General features: G+C 39.5%; 1 protein-coding gene across 2 annotated transcripts; it reads right to left on the minus strand.

The window, feature by feature from the left end:
• Positions 1-8,075: 8,075 nt before the first annotated feature.
• Positions 8,076-18,463, minus strand: LOC107810357 (uncharacterized). 2 transcript variants are annotated; one of them, XM_075255534.1, is made up of 6 exons: positions 18,166-18,463; positions 17,118-17,652; positions 15,716-15,907; positions 11,036-11,065; positions 9,297-10,403; positions 8,076-8,892 (listed from the first exon to the last, which is right to left on the minus strand). In XM_075255534.1, exons 2-6 carry the CDS (start codon positions 17,556-17,558, stop codon positions 8,341-8,343), a joined length of 2,322 nt encoding a protein of 773 aa, XP_075111635.1. In that variant the 5' UTR covers positions 17,559-17,652; positions 18,166-18,463; the 3' UTR covers positions 8,076-8,340. The 2 variants fall into 2 exon arrangements, with proteins under 2 accessions (XP_075111635.1, XP_075111636.1); XM_075255535.1 differs by having other exon boundaries at positions 8,076-8,902.
• Between the last annotated feature and the right edge of the window lie 230 nt (positions 18,464-18,693).

Genomic DNA, 18,693 nt, shown 5'->3' on the forward strand with positions numbered 1-18,693 from the left:
AACGGGAATCACTTCAACTTGGATATTGACTTGATTTCTCTTGTACATATTCCGCACATCGAAGCGTCCATAAGGTATACAATCAAAGAGTGCATTATATCAGTCCATCAGGAATATGGCCATACCATTATGAAAAGAAAGGCATTTCTCGGGCGCAAACGAGCGTTTGAAATTGTCTACGGTAATTGGGATAAGTCATTTGCATCTCTGCCAAAGTACATGGCCGCACTGCAACACTTTAACCCCGGGACAGTTGTTGAATGGAAGCTTGAGCAGAGTCCGGAAACACCAGAATACATATTCAATTACGTGTTCTGGGCGTTTAAGCCAGCAATTGATGGTTTTTCGCATTGCCGGCCAGTAATATCCATAGACGGAACTCATGTCTATGGAAAGTACGATATCAAGCTATTGATAGTTGTGGCAGTGGATGCTAATGGACAGATATTTCCTCTAGCTTTTGCTGTTTGTTCCAATGAAAGCACAGAGACGTGGACGCTATTTTTGAACCACCTGAAAGAGCACGTTGTCAAACAGCGTTCAGGTATTTGTCTAATATCTGATCGGCACGGTGGTATATTAAGTTCTGTGGAGAACTTGCCTGCATGGCAAGAACCTTATGCATACCATCATTACTGTGTGAGGCATTTTAAGGCCAATTTCTAGAAGGCACATCCCAATAAGGATCTACATGATTTGATATGGATGGCAGCAACAGACCACCAACAGCATAAATTCCGGAGGCATATGGATTCTATCAGGCAAGAAGACGAGGCAGCCTATCGTTGGTTAATGTGACATGACCCTGAAAAGTGAACGTTGCATACGGATGGTGGCAGATGATGGGGAATTCTTACTACAAACGTGTCAGAGTCTTTCAACGGGTTATTGAAGTAGGCAAGAGGATTGCCCGTCACAGCCATGGTGCGGATGTCGTTCAAGCATATGGCGGAAAGGTTTGTTGAACGGTCTGCAGCTGCAACAGAATTGATGGAGAAGGGTGTTGAATTTATGCCAGTGCCGATGAAGAGATTTGAGAAATACAGACGGCGAGCACATTGGCATTCATTTTTGCAGTATGATAACGAAAGAGGTGTTTTTGAAGTTCGCACCGCTATCCATAATAATCGGGGTAATAATGTACATACTGTAAATGAATCTGTAAGGTTATGCTCCTGTGGGAAATGGTCCATCTACCACATGCCTTGCTCACATGCCATCAAGTGTTTTCAACGTGTTGGTTATGCGGAGACCAACTATGTTGATCAACAATATAGTGTTTCCAAGTACCTAAACACATATAGTGGTCAGTTGCAGCCAGTGGGTGCTGAGAATTATTGGCCTCCGGAACCATTTAAAATGGTGTGTAACAAGTCCTATTTGTGTAAAAGACAGGTGCAGAAGAGAACACATATACAGAACCAAATGGATATTAGTGACACCGTTTATGCGCGCAAATGTGGTATATGCTCGCAAACAGTACACGACCGTCGTAAATGTCCTTCAGCTGGTTTGGGTGGCAAAACTAATCAAGCTCGTGGTGAGTGTTCTTCTAGTGTACCTAACTACCCATGAGTTGATGTTGTAATAATTAGTTGTTATGTCTATGTTTCAAGATTTATGAAATAAAACTATGCTTGTTAACTATGATTTGTACTTTCCCATTTTACCTATTTAAATAATAATTTAATAAAATTATCTGTATATTTATTATGTGTGTGTTGTCTTGTCGAACTGAAAAAGCTGACCAGCTGACATAAAGTTGTCTTGTCAACATCATGATATTTAACACGCAAAGTATAGCGCCATTAGATAGTACGTTATGTGTGCGTTGTCTTGTCGAATTGAAAAAGCTGACCAGCTGACATAAAGTTGTCTTGTCAACATCATGATATTTAACACGCAAAGTATAGCGCCATTAGATAGTACGTTATGTGTGTGTTGTCTCGCCTATAAATAACGGGCTCATTGTAGTTATGTTGTGTACTCAAAATTTACTAAAAGCAAATATTTTATAAAAAGTAAGGTTTTTTTTTTTACTAAAATCAAATATTACACAAATGGCTCAACGTCTTCGTCCACCAAAGTGCAACTGTGGAAAAGCATGCTTGATGCGAAATTGTTGGGACGGTGGTGAAGTTGGACGCCGCTACTGGCACTGTATGAACCAGTTTTACAAGGTTCCCGACGAACCTATTTGTGATTTTCAGGAATGGGTTGATGAACCATGTTATCAGGAATGTTACAGAGAACAACTGCAGTTTCTTCATAATATGTGTTTAAGACAACAGGAACATGAAAAAGAAAGCAATAAAATTATTGCAGACTTGAGGGTGAACCTGAAGGAGGTGGGAGAAGAAAAATGGAAAACACAATGGAATTGTGAAGCACAAAAGGATCGAAAAAAAATATAAACTGGAACTTGCGGAGGTGAAGGCGAAACTGAAAGAGGTTGAAGAAGAAAAAGAACAACTGGAAGAATGATTTAAGTGGTTGGAGCGGAGAATAAATAGCAACCGGAGCTAAACATTGGCATGTATGTGTTTAGTGTATTTTTTATATTTCATGTATTTTTATTATGTTGGACTGCTATGTTTGTGTTTGTGATTGTGTTTGTGATTGTGTTTGTGCTGTAGTAATGTTTTCCTTGTTTGTTGTACTAAATTTTATTTTAATTTAAGTAGAAGTTAAGTTTAAGTGCTTGTGTTGTACTACATTTTATTTAATTGAAGTGGAAGTTAAGTGTAAGTGCTTGTGTTGTAATAAATTCTATTTTATGAAACTATCAAACGAATGGAGAACTAAAAAAAGTAATGCGCATATTCGATTAAATATTGTTGTTAATGTATACAAAAATATTATTTACACCATGTCAATGTGTCCCACATCCGGTGTGTCTTAATGCAGCCGCTGGCCTGAGGCGCATCCCCTCCCGCCCGGGTACGCTATCAGGATCATCATCATCAAGTCGTCTCCTTATAGCCGGATGCGGCGCAGGATGACATGTATCGGTGGTGCTGTCATCTCCAGTAGAAGGCTACATAATAATATGAAACTTAGTATAGAAAACTACATAACAATTTATATTGTCTTACCATCATCGTCTCTAGATCCTGAATGTAGTCATTTGTCGCTGCATCGCATGAAGCCTTAAAAAGTAAATTAATAAAGTTAAAGAAAATAAATAAGTTACAGTTAAAACAAATTCAAATTCAATACTAATAAACGCATACCTGCGCATGTGATGTGGAGCCATAACTCAGTCGGCGCCTACTATAAAAATCTCAGGTCGGTCGATCCTCAACAGTGGTAGACGGGCCTGGGAAGTATCTACCCCAATCCACTCCTTGAATATCCGAGCCCGTGATCAATAATTGACCCGATGGGGTCACCTGCGATGGCACTGGAGTGCGATAAATTCCAAGGCTGTAAGACGGCATGTCCGTCTCATGCATGCCACCTGCCATATCAGCAGCAACATCATCAGCAGGAGCCTCAACGCCCCCTTGCTGGGGACCACCTCCTCTCCGCCCATGACCACGTCGTCCGGCACCACCAGCTCGTCGGCCACCACCAGCTCGTGGGATACCACGACCTCGATGGTACTGCGTTGGGTCCATATAATCAGCCTCGTGTGCCAAACGCTGATCCGATCGGGCTCGCTGTAGTGTCTGGGCAGCCACATCCATGAATCAACGACTATACTCCTACATGGCCACAGGATCATGGACATAACTCTGCATCTGTTGCCCCATATGATAGATGGTATGCAATCCAATCGCCTGCACAAAGTAAAAAATATAAGCTACATATTTGGCACTAAATTATAGCTATATAACTAATAATAACAGAAAACATACAAGGGCCTCGTGTCTCCCGGCGTATGGGATGTACCGACCGTGTGCCTGATGAACTGGGTTCCCGATAAAAAGTCGGGAAACAGTGCGGTACCATGCCATATAACGTTGAATAGGAAAGTGTTGTGGAGGTGGGGTCAAGTCCCCTCGCCTGTCCCAAGTACCCAATTGCTCGTTAAGCCATGCCATAAATGTGTCATCTGCCCTGGACCGATCATCCCTCTCATAATGTAAAGCATGCCATGCAGGCGGAGTCGGTATAGGTTGCGGCAGGCCAAACTGACAAAATACTCGCTCGGAGGCATGGTGCTCGACAATATCAAGGCATATGAGCGGGACAGAAGCCCTCCAAATATGTCGGACGAACGTGCAATACGCTGGCAGGGTACCTATCACCTTATCGTTGTACGGCGTCCAGATGATTTATCAAATAAGAACACAAACCGTTAGTATGCACAACATTAAGTTAATCTATAACAAGTAAGTTTAGTTAGATATTCACCTGTGCATCCTCCAGCAGATCCAACACATCCCTGTAGAGGAGGAGATTATGATGGGCATCATACTCTCGTGCAAGAGTATGACGCATAACCCACCTACATGCTAGAGGGAGTTGCGGAATTTCTACATTAGCTGGTAGTTGTGGTAGAGGTGGCTGAAACTGCAGAAATCGCTCCCAGATCCAAACCTAACATACAAAGTTAACGTAAAGTATAAGATTAACTATAACTAGGTAGAATTGTAACTAATGGACATATTATTTGAATATGTTGTCTCCTGTAGAAGCGGCAGAAAGCCACCAACGTCTCTCTGTGTGTCGATGCAAGCCCGGCACATCTGCTTGTACAGATATGAGATGACAGCACCACCCCAGCTGTAGATGGTTGTATCCTTGAACCGGCAATATGATGCAGAAAACGGAGGCTCACTAGGTTCCCCGAAGTTTTCAGGAATAAGACCCCATCCCCCCAAATAGAAGGAGCAACAACAGCCCCGTATATCGCTGTAAATCCACCTCCGCTGACTCATCGGTGATAGTATGGTGGATCTGCACCAGGTGGTCTCTAATGGGGACCAACTGTATACAACTGGACCCAGATGCTACCGCCTCGTCCTCCGGCATGAAACCCGTGAGCATGTGCAGCATATCCCAATATGTCTGCCGCGAATAGTATCTCATGGTCGCAGGTAGTAAAACTGGCAAGCCATCAGCGGACAGGCCATATAAAATCTCAGCGTCCTGGAGTGTGATGGTAGCCTCGCCGATGGGCAAATGGAAAGTGTGCGTCTCCGGTCGCCACCGCTCAATCAAGGCCGTGATCAAAGCATAGTCGAGCTGTATCCGGCCAATCCTATATAATTTCATCTCCTCCAGGTAATGGACCACGCGGGGATGTAGAACGCGGGGAGGACTCAAAAATTCCCACAATAGATCCACCCTCCTAGCCCGGAAAGTCTGCGTAAGCAACTGTCCGTCCCATATATACTCAGATCTATGCTGGGGTTGTAGGGCTAATAGATCCAACGTCCGAGGGTCGGGATGTATAGTCGCGTCCATGTCTTCAACTGTAAATTCATATTTTTTAATAACTTAATTGTACAAATTATATATATATATATATATATATATATATATATATATATATATATATATATATATATATATATATATATATATGGGTTCAGGGCTCGATATTTTGAGGACCAGTGACACCAAACTATCATTAATAATTATGTGTTTTTATTATAATTTAAATTCATATTTTTTAATAACTTAATTGTACAAATTACTAATTATGTGTGTTAATACAATTATTAATTTAATTGTACAAAGTTTATATATTTTAATAACTTAATTGTACAAATTATATATATATATATATATATATATATATATATATATATATATATATATATAATTATGTGTTTTTATTATAATTTAAATTCATATTTTTTAATAACTTAATTGTACAAATTACTAATTATGTGTGTTGATACAATTATTAACTTAATTGTACAAAATTTGCATTTTCAACAACCAGTATAAGATACTTAAACAAAAGGAATTCTAAGCTAAAATACTACACATTACTACGCTACAAGGCTCTAAATTTTACTACGCTATAAGGGTCTACGTTTTACTACGCTAAAAAGGTCTAGATTTTACTACGCTAAAAAATAATCTAAACTAACCATAAACAACAAATAAATTTAATTGCAAATAAAATATAAAACAGCATGAAAACATATATATAAATCAGGATATTAACAAAAAAAATTATTTTACTAATTTATATTTTTTTTAGAAAACACTAATATTAAATCCGGATAAATTTAACATGCTAGTTTCGAAAAAAAACACAAACCGAAATAGAACACATACAAATCAAATAATATGCATTATTATAAATGTTTCAACTTAAAATAAATCGAAATACCTCGATTTAGAATTTTCGGAAAGCAAAAAGATTGAAATTTTGACTCCGGAAGTGTGAATCAACAATAACACGAAGCTCTACTCGAATGTGGGACCTACGTTCTTCGAGTTTTATGTGTCGGGGGGACCCAAAAAGAAAATTTAAAAAAATGGCAGAAACGGGTCTGGGGTGGGGGACCAAGAAGAGAGGGGAGTTAAAATAATGGAGGATGAATCGACATGAAAGACGGAGGGGATATAAAATATGTATGTATAGCGCCACTATACCTGGCGCTATACATTAATGATGTATGTATAGCGTCAGGTATTGTGGCGCTATACCTGGGCGTGTTAGATTTTACAGTATAGCGCCACAATACCTGGCGCTATACATTAACGGTGTCGTTACTGTTACTGTATAGCGCCAGGTATTATGGCGTTATATATAAAAATGTAATTTTTTTTACTACCTATTTGTGTAGTTTGAGTCCAAAAGAACCACATTTTGGTTACGGACTTGTGAATTTCTATTTTCTATTGTTGTGAGGGAGGAGGTGGGAGAGATGAGGGTTAAATAAAATGGAAAAGGTCCTAAAATATCCCTCTATTTTTGAAATAGTTTAAAATTGTCCATCATCTTACTATTGGATAAAAAAAAACTACCGTTATGCTATTCAAACACATACTTCTACTTTGACGGATTGAATACGTGGTACACATCTAAGGTTCTTGGTCCATCTGGTCTTAAATTAGACTCGACCCGCCCCATTATCCCAAAACTCAGAACCCATAACTACCTCTTTTCTTCTTCCACCTTACCCCTCCATTCCATTCTTCGTCCACACCACCTCCCCCTTCACCAACCTCCATCACCACACTAGCAGCTCCTATCAGTTGCTGTTGCAACCTGAATTTGGGGTTGGATATCTTTCCTTCTGAATTTCACAAGTTCATTACTACTTTCACTGTTTGTCAGGTCAACAAACAGACTTATATATCAGTCTATACACTACCAAACAGCTTCAAAGCAAATTAGTTATCAGTCAAATTGAATAAAATTTGTGGTCTTAAACTTTCAAAATATTTTAAGAGCATAATAATATGTCCACGTTTTACAATGCATTGGGAAGTATAAATTAGCGACTGAATTGGAGAAACCACTGATGGAATCTACCATTGTGTTAAATTTTAGTAGATTTTTAAAGTAAATAAATAGTTGTTGTCATAAGTATCATTCCGCCGTTCAAATTTTGAAAATTTGAAAATTCTTCATCTGAATTTACCGTATTCATGTCTCTCGGCTACATAGTATTTCAAGCAATTAGGAGAATTCAAAGTGTAAAAGGAAATTGTCAAATGAAGGTGGATGAATAAAAAACAAAGACGATGAAAGAATGTTTTATATGGTGGTCATGGTGGTCTAATGGTGATGGAGGAATTACTGAGTGGTGAAGGAGGAGCTCCTAGTGTGGCGGCAGAGTTTGAAGTTAGGGTTAGTTTATGGGTCAAATGATTATGTTTTCTTGGTTATGGGTTCTGAGTCTTGGGTAATTGAGCGGGTCGAATCTAATTTGAAATCAGATTGACCAAGAGCTTTGGATGTGTGCCACGTGTCCAATCCGTCAAAGAAGGGCTATATGTGTTTGAATAGTAAGACGGAAGATTTTTTTTTGATCTAAATAGTATAACGAGGGATAATTTTAAACAATTTTTAATAGTAGAGGGATATATCAAGACCTTTCCGCAAATAAGATCAAGTAAGAAAAATGCCAAGAACACTAATCAGCGGCAGAGATGGTAAATAAAAACCAAATTTCTCCTCAGGAAGAGGAGTGTTGCATTATTTTTGTACATCTGGTAAGCTTATGGTACATGGCAGCTATTACAGAGATCAGTTGCACAAACAACTTTTATTAGCCTGCTACCTTTTTCTCTAGTTTTATCAGAGAATAGTACAACTTCTTTTATAGTAAATTGAAACATGCTGTAAACTGAAATGAGCCGCCTAAACTTCTCTACCCCGAGAGTCAAGACCTTAACTGTATACTAGAACAATGAAAAGGCCACTCACAAGTTCCTCTGAATGAATTCCCAAATTCTCTCTTCCATGTATATACGGTCTCTCGTTCTCCGAGGCATGTGACGCTCATCCGGGAATATTAACAACTCATAAGTCTTTCCGGCTGCCACGAGCGCATTAATAAGCCTAGCCGTGTGCCTAAAATGCACATTTTCATCAATCATGCCATGCACGAGTAACAGCTTCCCTTTGATCTTGTTTACATGGTGCATTACAGAGCTCTCTCGATAGCCTGATGGATTTTCGGATGGTAGGCCCATATACTTTTCTGTGTAAAATGTATCATATCCGGCCCACGATGTTACAGGGGCACCAGACACAGCACATTTGAATACCTCAGGAAACCTTGCCAATGTCATAGCTGAGAGATACCCACCGTAGCTCCATCCATACAATCCGATGTGGCCTTGTTTTGCGAGCCCTTGTTTCAGGAGCCACTCAGCTCCTGTCAGTTGATCCTCAGCATCAACGAGGCCACAGTTATATTTGAGTGCACCCTCGAACAAGAGTCCTCGTCGAGCAGTGCCTCTATTGTCCATCTGTAAAAAGCTGAGCAAGTAGGTTCAGAATTTCTTTGCTTTTATTGGGTTTATTCTCTGTATTTTCTATGTTAGTCCAAAATGAATTCTTAAAAGCAAAACTAAAAGGCAGTGTCATCTGCTTAGATAAAAACCACAGAAAACTCAATTTAGGTAATCCAGAGAAGAGAAGGACAATGGTCTCCATAAGAAGAAAGTAATGTACAGAAAAGGGCAGTTGAGTGGACGAAGCATCCGGCGTTCACGCATGGTCCGAGGAAGGGCCGCACCCCATGGGGGTGGGTTGTAGCCAGCCTACCCTGGTGCAAGCGTTGCTCCAAGGCTCCCCTTCGATATGGCCAAGTACAACTGAATGAATTCAGATTAAAAAAGGCATATAGATAGAACAGGAAAGAGGAGCAAACCTTCCAAACTAAGATGCCTTTGCTTCTTAGATACTGAGCTCTCATGTCGACAGTGTTCGTCCACGAGTCGCACACAAGCTGTACACTTGGACCACCATAGACTTCAATCATAGTTCTGTATGGAGGAGGTCCAAACTTCATTGGATCCGGCTTGTATAATTGCCCATATAAAGCAGTTCCATCCTGGGCCTGTATCTGAATTATTTCTGGAGATTCAAGATGGAGTTTTCTGAACCGTGGAACACTGACTGGTTGATCAAATAGATGCATAATTAAGCTTCCGTCATGCAAGGAGCAGAGTGAAATTCTGGGTGGTGAGACCAAGGAATCATGGATATCTATGAATCTTTGCATTTGGTGATCAAGCACAACAGCATGCTTGCCACGTCCATTAGTCAATCTCAAAGGGGACTGCAATGGACTGTTAGCATCTGGGAACAATTTAGCACAGTAAAGGTGAGATTCCAAAGGCCCATCTAATGTTCCTGTAAAATATACAAGGCCAGTAACTTCATTTACACCAGCAACTTGTTCAACCAGCCAATCACCTTGTGTTATAGGTCCCAAACACACTCCATTTGTGTCATGGAGATACAAATGTCTGAACCCTGTTTTCTCGCTAGCCCAAATAAATGCACCATTAGTTCTGTTGAGTCCTTTGTCCAAAGGTACAAAACAATCGTGAAGATTGATCCATGTATCATGTTCTTCAACCAATAATACATTCCTTTGCCCCGTCTTGATATCAAACTTAAGAATTTTCAGTTTGGAATGTGATCGATTCATGACCTGTGCAGTCAGAATACTTCCATGCATCCAATTCACTCTGCCCAAATATTCCTCCTCGTTTTCTTTGTCCTTTTCACCACACAGAAGATCCATCCAAGTTATTTGACCTCCATTAGTTGGAACCACTCCCAGGCGAACTTTGACATTTGCCCCTCCGGCAAAAGGGTAAGCATGGTCTTCCTCCGCCTGAGGACCAATGGAACTATTACCTTGATGCATAATTCTGAATAGAGGTATACCAGATGAATCAACCTGTGTGAATGCTATATATTTGCTGTCAAGCGACCACCAGTACCCATTTTTCCGTTCCATCTCCTCCTGCAATCATCAGAAATGAAAATTTTTAGATGATTCTGTAATACCAAGAAATGACAATTGAAGCATGTAAGCAATCCACTCTGATCCTTAATACTAGAGCCCTAAAAGATACATTTCCTGTTTGCTGGCAGAAGGTCATAACAGATGCGGAAAGTGCTGGAGAAGTTAAAAAGTCAGAAAATTTTAAAAAAAAGGTCAAAAGTAGTGTTTATTTTTAACTAACCCTCCTCCCACCCCATCCCCTATATAATTTACAAGAAACATAAATTAAGACAAAAGGTCAAACTTCTATGTCAACCCTACCCTAACTTGAACAAAGCTTCAAAATTTTAACATATAAGTTCAGAAGCACTAGATCCAAACTAAAGGATATGAGAATCTAAAATATTATAAAATAATTTCAACATTCACTTGACTATGTCTGTGTTCATTTCCTCGATCAAAGGAAATACAACTATTTCAACAAGCTATCTGGAGATGTCCACAAACGTAGGTCTTTTTGATAAAGGTTCATAAACGTAGATCTTAGTGGTACTTACTAAAACGGGCTAATATACTGATGAATATCCATATCAATCTCAAACATGCAAATCTTCCCTATACTAGTAATAAAATATCAATAGCAATCTCACCTGTGCAATGTATTCAGCAAGACCATGTGTCTGTAGATGAACAAAAAGAAGGAAGACAAAGAGGATTAGTATCAAATTAATTTAAAGCAAGCAGCATAATACTAACCATACCGGCCATCTCAGCATAAAAGGGTTTCAGTTACAAATTCTAGCCAAAGCAACTGTTCAATGATCAGTTCTGTTAAAACAAGAGATTCACTATAGATACTGATCCTTCCACTTCAGCGCACTCCTTTTTCTTTTTTTGGAAAAGAGCATTCCTTTTTCTTTTCTTTCTTTTGCCGTCCCACTTGTCTTTGTCCCTCATGCAATAACTTATGCTCTCGCTACAGCCTAATGGGTCTCTTTCTACAATCATCACTATTAGAATAGTTAAGAATTATCACATATGAGTGGATGTAATATTATATGTATTACTACCCTACATTGCGTCAACGATTGTGCAATTCAAGATATTTGTCTTCCCGCATTCTCCCAATCTTTCTCTTGTTTTCTCCAGTCACATCATTAATTCCACTTCACCTCAAAAGATAAAAGGTAAAGGACATTAAAAAATGCCAAATGAAAACAACTTGACTAAATAAGTTTGCTGTTGACCCACATTTAAATAGATCTTTACCTTCTATTTTTCAAGATTTCGGATATAAGGCGGGACGTTTGACTACGGAAGCTATTCATCTTATTAAGAGGTTGATGGAGCAGTATAGGGAGAGGAAGAGGGATTTACGGTTCATCGACTTAGAAAAGGCTTATGATAAAGTGCCAAGGAAGGTTTTTTGGAGATGTTTGGAGGCTAGAGGTGTTCCTGTTGCATACATTAGGGCTATTAAGTACATGTATGATGGAGCTAATACTCGAGTGAGGACAGTGAGAGGGGACTTGGAACACTTCCGAGTTGTGATAGGGTTGCACCAAGGGTCAGCCCTCAGCCCATTTCTATCTGCCCCGGCGATCGACGCACTGACGTGCCACATTTAAGAGAAGTTGTCGTGGTGCATGTTATTGGCAGATGAAATTGTACTGATCGACAAGACGCAAAACAGAGTTACCGAAAGGTTAGAGGTTTGGAGGCAGACTCTGGAGTCTAAAGATTTCAAGTTGAGCAGGACCAAGACAGAATACTTGGAGTGCAAGTTCAATGGGGCGACTCAGGTAGTGGACGAAGACGTGAGGCTTAATTCTCAAGTCATCCCTAGGAGAGAAAGTTTTAAATATCTTGGGTCAATTATACAAGGGAATGGAGAGATCAACGAGAATGTTACACATTGTATTGGGGCGAGGTGGATAAAATGGAGGCTCGCTTCCGGTGTTTTGTGTGATAAAAATGTGCCACCAAAACTTAAAGGTAAGTTCTATCGAACGATGGTCAACCGACTATGTTGTATGGGGCAGAGTGTTGGCCAGTCAAGAACTCTCATGTCCAAAAGATGAAGGTGGCTGAAATGAGTATGTTGAGATAAATTTGCGGGCATACCAGGTTAGATAGAATTAGAAATGAAGTTATTCGGAACAAGGTGGTCATGGCCCCTGTGGAGGACAAGATGCGGAAGACGAGACTTAGATAATTCGAGCATGTGAAGAGCAGAGATACAGATGCACCGGTGAGGAGATGTGAGAGGTTGGCCTTGGAGGGCATAAGGAGAGGTAGAGGCAGGCCGAATAAGTATTGGGGAGAGGTGATTAGGCAAGATATGGCGTTGCTCCAGCTTACCGAGGACATGACCATAGATAGGAAGGTATGGAGGTTGAGTATAAAGGTCAAGGGTTAGGTAGCCGAGCCTTGTCCTTGTTTGTTACAGTAGCTTTAGTACATAACTTAGTGTCATTTGTGTATTTTCGTATTTCTTGACTTCTATCATTACTTTGTTGTTGCTTTAGTACATAACTTAGTGCTTGTTGTTGCACTTCCTTTTAACTTTCCTAAGCTGAGAGTCTACCGGAAACAGCCTCTCTACCTTCTTGAAGGTAGGGGGTAAGGTCTGCGTACACGCTACCCTCTGAGTTTGTTGTTGTTGCTTCTATTTTTCAAGATATGCTGAGAACAATCTCAAAACAAGTTTAAGAAGTAGGTTTGTCATTCTGTTCTGTTCTTTCAACAAATAATAAACCACACAATAAAATTAGAAAATCATGGCCGAGCTCCGTAATTTTCATTAACAAACTGATTGAGAGTGAGAGTGATAATATTAGAAAAATCCATACTTTCCAGAGAATCGTGACAGCGTCAAAGAAAAGAACAGAACATATATATTTAAATCCAACTTGGTCTTCTAAATAAGCTAACAGAAATTACAGCCAATGTGAAGGTAGCAAGATCATAAAAAGAGAGACAAATTAACTAATGCAAGTAATTCTCGTTTCTCAATGTTTCTGTGCAATGCAATTATGAAAGGGGCTAATAAGAGTCCCACACCACAAATGAGGAAAAGATTCCCTCCTCCGGCATCTTTTAAAGTATCCCTTGCCTTCACCATGCTATACCATGTTAAAGGTTGGGTGTCTTTCCATGGGCCATAGCTGAGTCTTTTTTTCCCATATTGGACTGTCTCTAATATGCTTTTTATTTTCTGATAAGTGAATCCATTTTGACCTGTCTGTAATCACGAGTTTTAGCTCTTTGAATTTGTAGTTCGCAAACTCAGGATGCCCGAAGAGTGGAGGTGGAGTACAATGGTCCCGTTGTATAAGAACAAAGGCGATATCCAGATCTGTAACAACTATAGGGGTATTAAATTACTAAGTCATACCATGAAAGTCTGGGAGAGAGTGGTAGAAATGAGAGTGCGAAGGACGGTGTCTATTTCAGACAACCAGTTCGGGTTCATGCCGGGGCGATCTACCACAGAAGCTATCCACCTTATTAGGAGGACGGTGGAACAATACAGGGATAAGAAGAAGGATCTCCACATGGTGTTTATCGATCTAGAGAAAGCGTACGACAGGGTTCCTAGGGAGGTCTTATGGAGATGCTTAGAGGCTAAAGGGGTCTCGATTGCCTACATTAGGGCGATTAAGGACATGTATGATGGAGCTAAGACTCGGGTTAGGACAGCAGGAGGCGATTCAGATTATTTTCCGGTTATTACGGGGTTGCATCAAGGGTCTGCGTTTAGCCCTTTCCTATTTGCCCTGGTGATGGATGCTATAACGCATCATATTCAGGGGGAGGTGCCATGGTGCATGCTATTTGCTGATGACATACTCCTAATCGACGAGACACGACGCGGCGTCAGCGAGAGGTTAGAGGTTTGGAGACATACCCTTGAGTCCAAAGGTTTCAGGTTGAGCAGGACGAAGACGGAATACCTTAAGTGCAAATTTGGGGCAGAGCCGACGGAAGCGGGAGTGGAAGTGAGGCTTGATTCTCAAGTCATCCCTAAGAGGGGTAGTTTCAAGTACCTGGGGTCGTTTATTCAAGGGGTCCGGGGAGATCGACGAGGATGTCACACACCGTATAGGGGTGGGGTGGATGAAATGGAGGTTAGCGACGGGAGTCCTGTGTGACAAGAAAGTGCCATTGTTACTGAAAGGTAAATTTTATAGGGCAGTGGTTAGGCCTGCTATGTTGTATGGGACCGAGTGTTGGCCAGTGAATATCTCACACATCCATAGGATGAAAGTTGCAGAGATGAGGATGTTGAGGTGAATGTGCAGGCATACAAGGAAGGATAAGATTAGAAATGAAGATATTCGAGAAAAGGTGGGTGTGGCCCCCATGGAGGACAAGATACGGGAAGCAAGACTCAGATGGTTCGGGCACATTCAGAGGAGGAACACTGATGCACCGGTGAGAAGGTGTGAACGACTGGCGGTGGTGGGTACGAGGAGAGGTAGAGGGAGACCTAAGAAGTATTGGGGAGAAGTGATCAGGCAGGATATGGCGCGACTTAGGGTTACTGAGGACATGGCCCTAAACAGGGAATTGTGGAGATCGAGCATTAAGGTTGTAGGTTAGGGAAAATTGTGATGTCTTTTTTATAGCGCACTAGAGTGAGACTAGCCAGTTAGGAATTAGTCTTAGGATGCTATTGATCAACTACTGATGATAGGCTTTATCTTCTGTGTATTAATACCTTACATCTTTCTCGTATTTCCTGTATCTCTTATATTGTTGTTACTTTGTTTTTTATGGTATTTATGTTATGTTATGGATTTTATGGTACTTTATGTTGTTTTATTATGAGTCTATTGATAGTACTAATATAGTGTCTCTTGTTGCCTCTTTGAGCGGAGGGTCTCCTGGAAACAGCCTCTCTGCCCCTCGGGGTAGAGGTAAGGTCTGCGTACATATTACCCTCCCCAGACCCCACTTGTAGGATTACACTGGGTTGTTGTTGTTGTTGAAACTCAGTATGTTCCACTTTGAATTTTTAAAAGTTAGTGAAGATTTTAATAAAATTCATTGTTGTGCCCCAAGAACTAGTTACTGAGGGAGCAATATGTGGCTGCCAAGCATCGAGGTCAACAAGATGGACCAAACAAAAGAATAACTGCATAAAGTTTCTACTTGAGCTACCAAATAATAAAATGACAAAGGAAGAGGATGAACAAGGCATAAATTAGCACAAAAACTGTCAGATGATGCATGTTACATGTGAAGAGCAGTTAAATTTGTAGAGCACTCATATCAAAAGATAAAGACAGATAATTCAGTAATAAGCATTTGGAACAAGTCCTTACTATAACATTGCCATCGGCACCTGTTGTTAACTGCTTAGATTCATGGTACAGAAGGTTTAACACATGCAACTCATTATCTCTCACATAGGCAAGCCTGGTACCATCAGGTGAAATATGCGGATCCAAGACCGGTGAGGAGGATGTACTTGCTAGCTCAAGTTCTGGCTCTGCATTCTGATCCTTTAAGTATAACTGTTTTACACATAAAGTAAGCTCTGATTAGATCTGATCATTGGAGAAAAAAGTTCAAAGATTTCAGATTGTTTGGCTCCACAAAGATACAATATGATACAGATTTATGCAGGATTTCAGGTAAACAACATAATTTCACATGAAAAGAAATTATTACTCCATATCACATTTTCTTAAGCAGTCCCAAGGAATACTTTCGTAGATGGAACACAGAATAAAAATGTGTTAATCAAAACTCAAATTAATGACTACAAATGCGAAAAGGACTATATTAAGTAAACTTGTAGAGAAAGAGAAAATTGCCACTAGTTCAGAAAAGATAGTTCTGATCTTTTACAACTTCATGTGCTGCACAACAAAATAAGGTTTTCTATGACTTTTTAAAGCAATACACTTCTTTTATTAAGTAAAAGGTCTAATGATGAGTACAAGGAATTAATGAGTTTATTACTCCCTCCGGTCCAAAATAAGTGATTTTTTGGCCTTTTTTGTGGTCCAAAATAAGTGATTTTTTCAGATTTCAAGAATGAATTAATAATTTTTTTCCTACATTGCTCTTGGAGTAAATAATGTTGGAGTATGTGTTAGGAGTGTTTATGTGAAGAGATAGTAAAGGTTAATATGGTTAATTTCATTGCTAATTAATGTTAAAAGGTGAATTTCTTAATCTGTGTGAAAACAGCTAAAAAATCACTTATTTGGACCGGAGGGAGTAAAAAAATATTCTACTATGAATATTTGCTGTTTTTTTCTTGGCATTCTTTGTGAGACCAAGATGTGATTACTAAAGATGCATCATGCATACCAGTTGTCGCGACATTGCATGGATAAACAAACCAACAGGTAAAAATATTTGGTGGCTCTCTCTCTGTGTGAAAAGTATTGCTCATAGGCCATCTAATCGCGGTCAATGTCATCCAAAGTCCAGTATAATGCACGTTAAAATGAGGTCATGCATGTACAGCAGTTATTCCTTGAAAAAAGAGAATCAGGGAGTTGGCTCCGTGCAGAATATCACAGTGTTGTAAGGTGCTGGAAAGATCCACAGAAAATGAGAGAATTTTATAACAAGCAGAGAACAGCTTTTTTTCTTCTTTGACTACCAATTGTATCAACAAATAATTCAGGAAAAGCTCCCGTTCAGTGCAACGTAGGGATCAAATTAAATAGAGAGTGACCACCAAAAATTATATGAGAAGAGAGAACGTACCCCCGCAGGCAACGGCACCATAATGACCTTTCGTTTAGCGCTTGCCTTAATCCATTCATATCGTGTTACCCCTAAACCACGCTCCCTTGACCTTTCCCTTCTAAGCTTCTCTTCTGCAGATAAGTTATTCTCATCGAGCCCACCATCTGGTGGACTGAAGAACAAATCTTGCTTACCACTCTTGAGATCTAACACAAAAACCTTTCTGTATAGAGTTTGGTTTGGACTATGCAAATATGTAACTAGACTATCATCCGGACTAAAACTTATACAAGTTGGTGAACCATAACCAGGCAATGGGTATTGCACTATTTCTTCAACAGGAAACAGGATGCAATCCTCTAGAGGCTTTGAAACATTTGTATCAGTCGCTGGCATTTCGTTTGGAAATGATCGTGAACGTTTCAAACACTTCTTATTACTTGAATTTGTAGATTGCATTACAGATTAGGTCATCCAAGATTGTACAATTCACACATTGATCCAATCAGTTTCACAGATTAGTTCTACGCCAAATCACTTCTCAAACGTTCAGCTGCATTCGAAGAAATCAACAGGTACCCCAAATTGAATACTACTTTTTATTAGTGTAATTCAGAGCACTAAAACAAGAAAATTGAAAACACTCAATAGTAAACAAACCCAGATTCTAAAACAAAACCAAATAAAGCTTCAACCTTTAGACTACCACCAAAATTCCTACTTCACAATATACAAATATTTTATTATTATAAGTAGATTTCAGGTTTTCAGATTGGTTTTAGGCTAAAGAGTTTTCACTTTATTCCTGTCCTCTTTGCACAACAAACAGTTAAATGGTCAAACAGTTGAGAGCAAATGCCAATATTTGAAGTAGTGATACTGATAGTGGTTGGTATTTTCTACGACTACAATAGATGCTGAAAAAGAAATAAGAAAAACAACAAATAGAGGAAATAAAAATTTAAAAACCAATCACCCAGCTAAAAGATACTATTAAATCACACAATAAACACATAGAAACTAAATAAGATGGATAATACGTGATTAAGAAATTGAATTAACTCGCCTGAAAGTGAGAAAGTGGTAATCAAATCTGATCCTTCTGTTGAGTGAATTAGGATTCGATGGGCAAGATTCGGATTCCTAATTTTTGCTCTTCTTTTTGTGTTATAAAATTTAATTTTCTTTTTCTGGAAATAGAATCGGAACGTCGATTACTGGGTCCGAGAAAACTTGAAATGAGTGGAAAAAATCCTTTTGGCAACAGCGACAACTGAAGTGAAAAGAAGAGTAGGGGAAAAATGGGAAGCAAAGTGAAGTAAGAGGAGCGTGGGGTAACGCGCGCGGTAAGTGAGCGTTGGGGTAAGTGCTTTTGCGGTGCATGATTGGCTTTGTTGAACGACAACAGTGTTAGTTGGATATTATCAGTGATTTATGAATGTCAACTCAACTCGTATATTTGCTCTCTCCTCCAAAAACTTTACGTTATTCAACCCATCCCCTCCCCCCAAGAGTTACAAATATAACTTCTTTCATCCCAATTTAAATATTTTAAGTTTATGTTTGCACAGTTATTATTGGAAACTTTAAAGGT

The sequence above is a fragment of the Nicotiana tabacum genome, chromosome 6, assembly GCF_000715075.1.
Source record: "Nicotiana tabacum cultivar K326 chromosome 6, ASM71507v2, whole genome shotgun sequence".
Taxonomy (NCBI): domain Eukaryota; kingdom Viridiplantae; phylum Streptophyta; class Magnoliopsida; order Solanales; family Solanaceae; genus Nicotiana; species Nicotiana tabacum.

Coding starts and splice junctions, on each gene's coding strand:
- LOC107810357 (XM_075255534.1), bottom strand. CDS start 17,558: ATGCAATCTACAAATTCAAGTAATAAGAAGTGTTTGAAACGTTCACGA. Junction 11,066..15,715: donor GTGCCGATGGCAATGTTATA/GTAAGGACTTGT, acceptor GTTCATCTACAG/ACACATGGTCTTGCTGAATA. Junction 10,404..11,035: donor TTGCTGAATACATTGCACAG/GTGAGATTGCTA, acceptor TGATGATTGCAG/GAGGAGATGGAACGGAAAAA.